The sequence below is a fragment of the Carlito syrichta genome, unplaced genomic scaffold (assembly GCF_000164805.1).
Source record: "Carlito syrichta isolate Samal-C Ts95f unplaced genomic scaffold, Tarsius_syrichta-2.0.1 Scaffold107934, whole genome shotgun sequence".
Taxonomy (NCBI): domain Eukaryota; kingdom Metazoa; phylum Chordata; class Mammalia; order Primates; family Tarsiidae; genus Carlito; species Carlito syrichta.
The window spans coordinates 99,795-111,494 of record NW_007052030.1 but is presented as its reverse complement, the minus strand read 5'-3'; the positions used below and the strand labels follow the sequence as shown (position 1 = coordinate 111,494).

Sequence of the window (11,700 nt, the reverse complement as noted above, 5' to 3'; positions counted from 1 at the left end):
CTGAATGAGTAGATTATAGCTGCTCTTACCATGGGTGAAGAGGAAAATGGCTAACTATAGAAATAATGGATATGCTAGTTTATTTCACAATAGTAATAGTTTTACTGTATACATGTGTCTCATCATAGAATATGTTGTAATGATGTACACAATAGAATTTATTTTGTAAAAAATACATGTAAATATTGAGATGGGGAAAAATGTATCTTGAGAGGAAACTGAATTAAAAATACAGCCTAGAAATCCAACTACCTTCCTTTTAAAAATTTCTTATCAGATGACCTAGATACTCTAGAAAATCACCAAGCAGAATCTGGACATGTTGAGGAAGCCCTCTGCCAGCAGGCACCTTCTTAAAGGCTGGGCATACAGGGATTATGGGACGTATAGGGTTCTCTATACAAAATGACATGCAGAAGGCTAGTCGTGTCCCTCAGAGGCCCCTTCCATGATTCCTTACTGCACTACGAGGGGCTGCTAGCTGTGGGATCCCTCAGTATGCCGAGCCCTGTCCAGGCCTGTAAATACCCGAGACCAAGCTGTGCTCCTCCAAATCGCTGCATGAACTGCTGCCTCCGAGAAGTCTTCTTCAGTGCCCCCACCCAGATCCCCTTGCAGCTTGTGTGTGCCTCAGTTTCCTTATCTGTAAAATGGATATAGTAACAGTTGCTTCTTCACTGGGGTCCCAGGACGGTAACATGAAAACTGAGTACAAACAAAACACTCAGTCCGTGGAAGTGATTATCGGTGTTATAACGCTTGCCAGCATCCTCTGTTGTAGTTGCTATCTCTTGCTCATTATGAGATGGTGAACTCCTTGCAAACAGTTCTTGTGAATAACTGGAGCACAGTAGTCATTTGTTGATTCCATAAAATAATGTACAAATCAACCAACAAACGGCTGAGTAAATGAGGGGAGGAGCACCTGGGTAGATCAGGAACCGTGGCCCAAGAAGCCTGTTCATAGCATCTGCTGCTGTTTGTTGCTGCCTTTCTGAAAGTTTGAGTCCATCAGGGCAAAAGCTCTGGCTTGGTAATCACTGCCCGACAGTCACCACCTCAGAAAACCCTCCCTGACCACCGAGCTAAACTAGTGCCCTTCTTCATAGCACAATCCTTCACTATTCAGAATTATTTCATTTATCCCATTACTTGTGTGCTTCTTGAGTGTCTATCATTTAAGCCAAGGTGTAAGCTCCTGAGAGCTGAGATCTTGTCTGTCCAGCCCTGTGTGTTTAATGCCTCGAACAGTACCTGGGCCTCAATAAACGTTTGATAAATAAACAAATCCTCTACCAAAAGAATGTGATTTAGGAGAACAGGCTCCCCTTTGAGGGGAGAACTACCCTTCTTTTCCCTGGCTGCACCATTCTACTGTGATAGTGCCTTCATTTGCACTGGGCCAGGCTCTAGACCTGCTTCAGACCATATTTACATTTTCAACACTGTGTCATCTCTTTTGCCAGGCCAGGACTTCCATCAGATGCTTTCAAATTTGAGTTATAATGAGCAATAACGTGCTGCTTCTCACTAGTAACTTCAATAAAGAAGTCTTCCATAACCTTGCACCTAACCGCTCCTGTTTTCAATTGCAAAAAAATGAAGTTTAAAAAAAACATGTGACTCTCAACAGAATTTTGCCTTTGACAGAAAACAAGGCGGTTATTCACAAGAAGTAAATCTGTATCTGATGTAAGTATGTCCCATGCATCTTCTAATGATAATGCAGAAAAATGATGTGTTTGCAGAGCTGTAAGAGGCAAAGATGCTGTCTCCTAATGTGCCTTCAATACCTTAATACGCAACGTCTATATAAACGTTCATCTCCATCTGGTTGTCAGTATAATTTTGGGTAAGATTCAAAAAGGAGACATGCATAAGACCTCATCAAGTTCCCCACAGTAGGGACATGGATTCTTCTCTTCTTCTTAGACTTGATGCCCATTTTTAAAAACAACATAAGTTCACTTTTAGTATTTAATTGTTCTTTAATGGCATAACCATAATTAGGATTTCCCCTCCTAATGTATCTGAGCAAATAGAGAAATAAGATTCATACTTACCGGTGCAGTTCTGAATCTGGTGATGGGGTTGTTGATGGAATATTAGAATTTGCTGGGTGGGTGGCTGTGAAATGAACCTTGCCGGTATATCCTGGAATATTTGCAGCACTAAAGTGAAGAGTTAAAAGAGGGGGAAGAGAAGAAATTAAAATAATGATTTGTGAAATAGTCATGGCAACTAGCACCCAAATATGAAAAATATAAAGGAGGATGCAGTCTAATTTTTTTTTCCTGTATATGGTCTGGAACTTGGGCGATACAAATAGGCAAGAGTGATGCAGAGCTGTTTAGGTAGAAGCTCTATGCTAGAGTTGAAAAAAATTCATTTCAAGTGCATGGTTTTCAATTATTTTGCATTTCTGTGTCTTTTACACACATGACTCACTGCCAAGCTCTGTCTCATAATGAAGACACCAGTTCTTGACAAAACTGCAGACGTGTACCCCACACATAACTCTGCAATGCAGTCCCAATATTAACGAATATACACCCTTACATTTACAGCTGTCGTTTATCAAATGTTTTTCTTATCACCCACAATGCACTATATTACAGATTTCTGAAAGTTGAACATTGAAAGCAAGGAAAAGCCAATACATTAATTCTACATCAACCTGTTTATTTAATTCCACAGACTCTTCTGTTTCCCTGTGCTTTTCCCCAGCAGTGAAAGAGGAAGAAAAAAAGGAAAACACAAAAATGCAGGGGAAAGTGTGTCAGGTGCATAGATAAAATCTTGTTTACCTCGAGAAAAGGTAACCAAGCAATCAAAAGATAGTCTTAAATAGGTAGTTCAGAGGCATATGAGGAACAACCAGTATTTTTTGCCTTTGTCACATAAGAAATGGGTTACACAGATTATTTCCTGAGAGGTGGGGAGAGCTGCCTTACAGGCCAGGCCCTGTATGAGGTTCAGCCCTATGTGCTACTTATCACGTGCCATCCCAACTGCAAGGAGTTCCAGAAAATAAGATTTACATTGTATTCCAGGGTGCAAGAATACACTCTCTACTGATCATGAGCTCAGTTAAACAGCACATCGCTCTGTGGAATCACATCAGTGCTACGGCCTCTGCTGGCTGACCTGGCTTCAGAGGAGGCAACAGAGAGGTCATCATCATGAACCCACCCGATTGAGGAAAGGGTCGGGCAGCACCTCGCAGCTTCTGCTCGGCTCATGGGTTTGCACTTCTCACCCCTGGAGCCTTTCTTGGCAAGCCGGGCATTCCTGGGGCATGGTTCCTTACTCAAAATCGGCACTCAGACAGAGTGCAACATGGTAGCAACAACCACACATGTGCAGAAGGTGAGGGACAATTCCTCTGTGGAGGGTGTGGTTTAATTGATGTTTTTTCCACATATCTAATAAGCCAGACAAAGCCTTCTCCAGGAACCACTTATTTTAGGAGTCGTTTTTGTAATGTGAAGCTTAAGGGAGGTAGCTCCTTAAAGTAGCAGGGAACGAGGCAGAAAGAAGAAAGAAGTGAGTGTCATGGGTGTGTGCTCCAGTTGGCTCATCAGCTCTTGGATCTGGATTCCGGGCACGGTCTCCTAGAGTCTTCTTTCCTCAACCAGGACAACTGGTAATGATACCCATCGAAAGGACTTGAGCGAGAGTGAAGTGGGAAAATGTTAAGGATTCATACTGTAGCTTCTTGGTGTCTTTCCCACATTGATTATGTGGTAGTATCAGAATTTTAGAGGACAAATATAGACAGTATGTCCCCTACGTACAAAGGGGATCCATTCTGAGAGTGCATTAGTAAGTCCAATGTGTTGGGAAGCCCCACAGGGTTAGCCTATATACCCAACCAACACAATTGGCTAATAGTACTGTACTGTAATAGGTTTATAACACTTATCACACAAGTCATGCATAAAAAACACACAAAAAATAAAGAAGACACTTTTAATGTTACAGTACAGTGCCTTGAAAAGCACAGTCGTGCAGTGCAACAGCTGGCATACAGGGGCTGGCATTGAGTGAGCAGGCAAGAAGAGTCACTAGCTGGAGGAGGGAGAGGAGGCAAGAGGTGGCAGAGCAGGATTGTCACCAATCGGAGACAGAGGGCCAGCTGCAACGTCACTCTCACCTGATATTGATGGCAGGTTCTTGTTCCTTGGTGGATCAAATTCTAACTGGCCTTTTAAAAAAACAATTCAGGGCAATTTCTTCGGGTCCCCTCCCACTGTGGGAGTTTTGCTGTTCTCTCAATAAATCCTGCTTTCTCACTAAAAAAAAAAGATTTGGTGATGCCTATTTTTCTCACCTTAGGTGACACCGTAGCACGGGATGGCGTTCTGAACGGCTGCTGCAACCTTCGTGTACCATTCCACATTCAGGTCCTGTGCTTCAAGAACGAACAGTGCCTCCCCAAATGAAGAAATCCCCCTGCCATCTCCTGCATCATGAATCTCTTCTGTTCTTCAGCTACTTCTTCTTCCTCCTGTCTCTCTTCATCCTTTCTCTGGGCTTCCAAGTCTATCCTGTCTTCCTTGGTAAGCCCCTTGAGTTGCAGAGCAAGGAGTGCAGTGGAGTCGTCCTCTTGCAGATCTAGTGCCATCTTCTCGCTGAGGGTCACTAAGTTGCTGAAGACCTCTTTGAACTTCTCACACACCTTCTCAAATCCACAAAAAATCGTGAATCAACTGCAGACAATGTTTCTTCTAAACACCATTCATAGTGACAGCCGTAACCTCACGCTAAGTAAAGTCAATGTTTTTTATATCCTTAGAGATGTTATCGACCTTCCAAAATTGTTGCAAGGTTGTTCCTGATTCGTCACTCACCTTTACTGCCTGACAAAAAATGTGACATAAATAATATTTTTTGAAGGCGGCTACAACTTCCGGGTACATAGGCTGGATGAGTGATGCAGAATTCATGGCAGATTCACTACTTTGGTGTTAGGATGAAAGTTGTCCATGAATGGGGAGAGGACTGGAGCATTGTCAAGCAGCAAAAGAATGTTGAATGTGATGTTTTTTCTCCAAGCAGTATTTCTCTACCTCTGGGATAAAGTGATGGAAAAACCAGTCCTGGAAAATGACCTGGGTAACACACACAACAGGAAGAGAGCCTTTGGCTATGTTTTTAAGGACTCTTGGGTTCTCTGAATGATAAAGTAAGAGAGGCATCAGCTTCCTATCACCAGAAGCATTGCTACCTAATGACAGACTTAACCTATCATTGCAGCTTTATGGCCTGGCATCAACTTTGCCTCCTTACTGATGTAACATCAACCTAGCATTCTCTTCTAGTTAAGTCCTGTCTCATTCACATTAAAAACCTGCTTGGGTAAATATGCACCTTCAATAATATTTCTAAGCATTTCAGGAAATTCCTGGGCACTTCTCGTATCTGCACTTACCGCTTCACCACTTATTTTATATTGTGAGGGTTGGCTCTAGCCTTGAACCAATGAAACCAGCCATGGTTGGAATTAAAAGACGTGCCCCTCTGATTCTTCACCACGCTTCTTCTTCGAGTCTTCATAAAGGCTTTTAGCTTCCTCTTGCGTCAGCATTAAGCTGAGTGGGACTTGACTCTGATACTGATCCTGCATCCATACACCGAGAAGTTTCTCCATCTCCTCCATCACCTTTTCACATTTTTTCATTATTATTGTCAACACCACTGGCACAGCAGACTTCACATGTTCCATGATCTTGCCTTTGTTCTTTAGAATCGTGCCGATGGTTGAACAATTCATATTTTAAGAACAAGTGGAGCCGGGCTCAGTGGCTCAACCTGTAATCCCGCGCTTTGGGAGGCTGAAGTGAGTGGATTGCCTGAGCCCGTGGGTTCGAGACCCGCCTGGGCAACTTGGTGAGACCTCATCTCTACAATAAATCAAAAAATTAGCCAGGCGTGATAGTGTGCACCTGCAGTTCCAGCTACTTGGCAGGCTGAGGTGGAAGGATCGCCGGAACCCAGCAGGTTGAGTCTCAAAAAGAAAAACTAAAAAAAAAAAAGAACAAGTGATGTCTACCATCTTTTTGCCTCACTCCACTCTCTCAACTGTTTTCACCTTTGTTTCCATCATTATTAGTTGGCATTTCTTAGCAGCACATCTATATCACTGCTACTTTTTACACTTGCTTCCAGACATCCTGGATTTGTAATAAAGATACTGTACTACTGTACTCTATACAGTAAAGTACACAAAACCACAACCACTTATAAAGGGTATGCACACATGACAATGTATGCCAGACACATGAACTGTGAACTAACTTGCATGATTGGACATTCGAACACACGTTCACTTCGTTGAAAGTTCACAACTCGAAGATCCGTACTTAGGGACTTACTGTACCAGGTACAGAATTGCGCTTATAAATCTCATAATTCACTTCAATGTATGTAATTCTAAGACTGTACTGGTGATGTCTTATTGGCTTGCTGGTGATAAAATCAGGGACACCCTGAGACTAATAAAGTGAAGAGAGATGATTCCAAGGGCCATACCAGAATGAACAGTACAAAATGATGGATTTTGTGAGACCAAGAAAATCAGGCAGCTAAAGAGCAGGGGAAGTCCACTGCATGGAGAGGCAGGCTTCCATTCCAAGCCTGTCTCTGCCTCTTCAGCAACTGCGGGATCTTATGCCAGTGAAGAAAGCTCTGTGGGCCTCAGCTCAGTCAACTGGAGCATAAAGATACCACCAACTTCTGAGGGCCACTCTGGGGATTAAAGAAATTAAATGAATGTGAAAGTAGTTGGCACATCATTAGTGCTCAATAGATACTCACCTAATTTTGGTTTAAATACAAGACTTTAAAGACAGGTGACATTTACAAAATAAGGGTCTTGCAAGTGGAGAATGCCAAGTTTATCCAGCACAGACAACTGTAAGAATGGTAAGAGAGAGTTTTCCCATGGTGCTGCACACTGAGATAGTGGGGCATCTTTGCAGGGACCAATGACTGGTTCCCATCCCTGATGTTCGGAGTTAATTAGCAAGGGGCATAACCTGGGCATTGGGACTTTCAATAGCCCTCCAGATGATTCTCCCGTGCCGCTAAGTTTTGGAGCCTCTTTTAGTGCAGCTTTGGCCGACTTGCTGGAGGGATCTGGGTGAGTTAACTGAGCTGCCAGATTCTAAGCAGTTCCCTTTAGGATTTCTTGGAATTTCCTTTAAAAAGTGTAGCTGTCAGTTGGAGAGGTAACCAAAGGAGGCCAAGTCACTCATGTGTGTGTGTCTCTCCCCCAACATTCATGAAAGCTTCTGGGCATGTTATAGAGGAAATCCCCTACATCTGTGTGAGAGGGTTTTTTCCACTGCCTCTAAAACACCTGCAGAATTAAAATGCCTCTAAAGTCATGGCCTTGCCTTGGAGCAGTTAAGAAGTAAGAAGGATGGACACAGGCGATCTGTCAAACACACAAAGGGCTTGATGTAAAACATCATACACTTAGGCATGTCTCTGTGCCTCTGTGGTATGCTGGTTATTGATGCTAAATGGTATCATATGTTACATTATATTAATGCTATTATACTATATGACATCATATCTAATAATAACATATCATGAAATAGTAGACTGATAGTAGTAGCTCAGGCTTGAGAATGAATTCAGTTGCATAATAAACCGCCAAATATTTGAAAACGAAAGTACTCACCCACACTGCTTCTAAACCTATTCCATTTAACTCTTGAGTGCAGGGACATAACAAACGGAATTTTTGCCCATCTTAAGTGAAATACATTGACCTTCTATCCAGAAGCGAATACTCTCTGGGGGACACTTTAGACTGCTGCTGGTAGGAGATATTAGTTTTCAGCTGCAGGAAACAAAGCTATTAAAGATACTAGAATGTACAGGCTGTGAAATAAGTTTCCAGATCAGTTGCATGTTCAAAGCATTCCACCTCCCTGTTTGAAGAAAGCAGAGAGAAGCAGAAACCCACTTAAAAATGAGTAGTCTCCATTTTGTCTTTGGTTCATAGCTTCTAGTCCTTCAAACTTCTCCTTTTGTACTCCCTAATCCCAAATAAGCTGGGGTTTTGTTCACTAATGGATAAATTTGAACATAAGTATTGCCTACGTTTACAACTAATTGGTTTCCAACAAAGCATGATAAGATAGAAATGAAATAATTTCAGAAAATGAGGACGTCTGGTAAATCAGAAAAAGAGAGCACAGATGGTGTATAATTGTAAGCTAAACAGAAAATAAAAATATGGGGAAAACCATATTATATGTAGAATATATGTGGTGTATGTGTGCCTACAAATTAGGCATGCATATAGCTTCTCTCTCTGCACCATAGACATGACTGGGACTCACTGAGTGTGTACTGTACTCCAGGTGCACTTTTAAATGCCTTATATGAATTGGCTATTTAATTCTCACAGTAACTTTGTACCATTGGTTTTATTATCATATGCATTCTATAGGTGAAGAAGCAGCGACAGAGAAAGTCTAAGTAACATGCCTGGAGCCAACCAAGCTGGCAAGTAATAGAACTGGAACCCAACCCAGAAGCCTGGGCTTTAGAGACAATGCGATGGAACCAGATGGAAGGACCACTGGCATTGCTGTCAGCCTGCCAAGGACAACCTTGTTGATCAGAGAAGACTGCACCTACGCAGGGTGGGGTGTAAGTTTGCAAGTTCAAGTCAACGTGACCATCTTTTATTTAGAACTATTCTATATCAGATACAGCTCTAGGCAGAAATCAAACAGGCCTAGCTCCTAATTTTTATTTTTAAAATGCACACGTAAAGGTTTAACATAAGTGGGCCAAGACCACTAATGCTAAATAGGAGAGGGGTGCATAAGATGGACACATTTAGCTCTAGGGCTGCTCCAATCAGCTGTGTGACTCAGACCAGACTGAAGCTTTCTGAGCCATCCTCACCCATCATCTGCCAAGAGTCAGGGTAGCTGTGACTCTCTGAAGGAGTGCTGGGGGTGATGTGATGCTGGCAAAGGTCTGGCATTGGGCCCCGCATGCAGTGGGTATAGCAACAGTGTGAGAGGAGCCGCAGGTGTGGGGGAGGGTAGGCAGGACTGGAGAGGTGAGAAGCAAGCAAGCTGGAGAGGAAGGAAGAGTTGACTTCGGGGAGGGTCAGCCCATTGGGCTGAGGAAAAGGAGGGGCCAAGAGACCCCTGAGGGGCATGCAACTAGACAGGAAAAGAGAGGAGATCTGTTGTGAGTTGGGATTTGTCAGCTTTTACTGTTCAATGAGAAATGCAAATGAAACTAGAATCATTTTGTCATGACTGTGGGTCATTGGGCTGCATTTCTCTGAATGTCATAAGGTGTTGTGGCCCCAAGGTATTTTTCAGGAATTGTAGTTTTTATTGGTATCATTATCAAGCAGGGGATGTATTTTTTTCGTCCTGTATTCTTAGAATCCTCACTTCTTTCACTTAGAAGGGGATTAGAAATAATATAGCCCAAAGCTTTTATATTACTGTTTAGGTGAGACCGAAACCATTACTAGCCAGAGACCAAAGACATGTATGATGTGGGTTAAGGGCAAGCATTTGCCCTGGGGATTAGGAGGTCTGTTCTCAGGACTTCTCTTTGCCACTCATGCCATGACTTTGGGCTCTGTAGGTCATTTCCCCTGGCCTCAGTCTCCTTATCTGTAAAACGGGGATGGAATTGGTTCCTGCACCTCTGGTCTCATCACAATTTGAAATACAAATGAGGGAGTAGAGATGTGAAAATGCACCAAAAAGGCAGAAGTGTTGGGCTAATGTAAGGAACTACTATTCATAGAGTTATTTCTTTAACCTGCTTGTGGTAAGAATTTTTTTTTTTTTAAGCTGCCACACAGCCCCAGTGACCTACAGGGAAGCCTCCCTTTTTCCACTTCAGACCTTTCCCAGGGGCTGCTTGGGAATCCATTTTGGACAATTCCTCTTTATTTGCAAACGTTTCCTCACAGAAATCATTGAGGTCAAAAAGCGTAGTCAATGTGAAATTGTGTGCTGTCTTAAGATGAAAGATTACAACTTAATGGAGGACAGTACAGTAGAGGCAGCTGCTTGGTTTGGAAAAAGCAGTAAATGGTGACTGTACGTGCCAGGTTTGGGATCAGAGGGCACAGGTTGTTCTGCGCTGTGATCTGGGCCTGGGCCTCACCAGCATGGGCCAGTTCTTCATCAGAAAAACAAAGGTGAGATGTGTGTACATGAGATTCAAGAGTTCTCTCCCATATATGTGAGATGCATATTTGTAGCTCCAACATTTAGAGTCCATTACAAAAGAAAAAGCCCATCCATTGTCTCTCTTCATTTCCTTAGGAAAGGACAAGGATTAAATACTTTGGGATCCTGACTTTGTACAGATCTGCGTTCACATTTCACTCAATTATTATGTGCCTTGTACGGATTATTCATGACTGCAAAGCATTGACACTACATAGGACAATAAATTACCAAAAGCAGCTGAACTTCCTTCAAACTTGTTCTTTTTTTTTTTTTTGAGTTGGAGTCTCACTCTGTCGCCCAGACTGGAGTTCAGTGGCCGCTCCCGGCCACCGCAGCCTCGACCTGCTGGCCTCCGGCGATCCTTCCACCTTAACCTTCCCAGTAGCTGAATTACAGGCATGCACTACCACACCCAGCTGATTTTTTGATTTATTGTAGAGATGAGGTCTCGCTGCCCAGGCGGGTCTCGAAGCCGTGGGCTCAGGCAATCCACTCACCTCAGCCTCCCAAAGGCGCGGGATTACAGGCTGAGCCACCGAGCCCGGCTCAACCTTGTTCTTTGAGCTCTTACAAAGAATATGGATTTTGTATTAAAAAGAGAGAAAAAATTTGATTTATTTTGTAAAAAAGGAGGAGAATCCTTATCTCGGCCTTACCTTAACTTTTCTGTTTGACACAGATTGTAAGTGGGGGTGAAATTTGTATCATTAAAAAATAAATTCCTGAACATACCCAGATCCAGTACGTTTGTTGAAGAAACATAGGATTCTTCTCGTTACTAAATTAGTCTCTCAAGTTATAAGTTAGGAATTACAGTAGAAATCATATTAATATTTTGAGTTCTTTAAATGCCATTTAAAAACTGAGCACCCCTACCTAATTAGAAAATATTTTAATTTTAACAAGAAAACTCATATAGTCATTCCATTTTTAGGTTTTTTTTCCCCCTACAAAAATGCATATATAACTGTTCAAAGTTATATGCAGAGGTTGCTTTTGCTACATTGTTTATGATAGGAATGATAGTTTAGTCAGAACTTGGCCTACATAAACTTAATATACCCTTATAGTGAAACATGCAGACATTAAAAAGATTTTAATATGGGAAAAATAGCCAATGCACATTTCAATCTTACACACACATGCACAACCCACATATACATGTTCACACGATGTGCATACGCATATACATGAAACATTCATAAATGCACATGAGAAGTCAAACTTTTATTATTGAGATTGGCGATGGAAGACATATTTTACTTGTACTTTAAAATAGTTGAGTTGTTTTCATAATGAACACATTCGTATGAACAAAAAATGGTATTTGATGAGCTTCAATGTTAGCATTGAAGGAAAGCATGAATGTTGAACATAAACACCGGTTCCTCTGTAAACTTATATGACACTTCCAGAAAAGACTTTAGCAATAGGTTTAAGAATTTTTTTTTTTTTTTTTTTTGGT

General features: G+C 42.0%; 1 protein-coding gene across 1 annotated transcript in view; it reads right to left on the bottom strand.

Moving 5' to 3' along the window:
* CUNH7orf72 (chromosome unknown C7orf72 homolog) overlaps nucleotides 1-11,700 on the bottom strand; it is a 78,257-nt gene that overhangs the window by 7,246 nt on the left and 59,311 nt on the right. Inside the window, exon 8 of the mRNA XM_008067933.1 lies at nucleotides 2,064-2,171. Within this exon, the coding sequence (XP_008066124.1) occupies nucleotides 2,064-2,171 (108 nt within the window). The remainder of the gene's footprint in view (nucleotides 1-2,063; nucleotides 2,172-11,700) is intronic.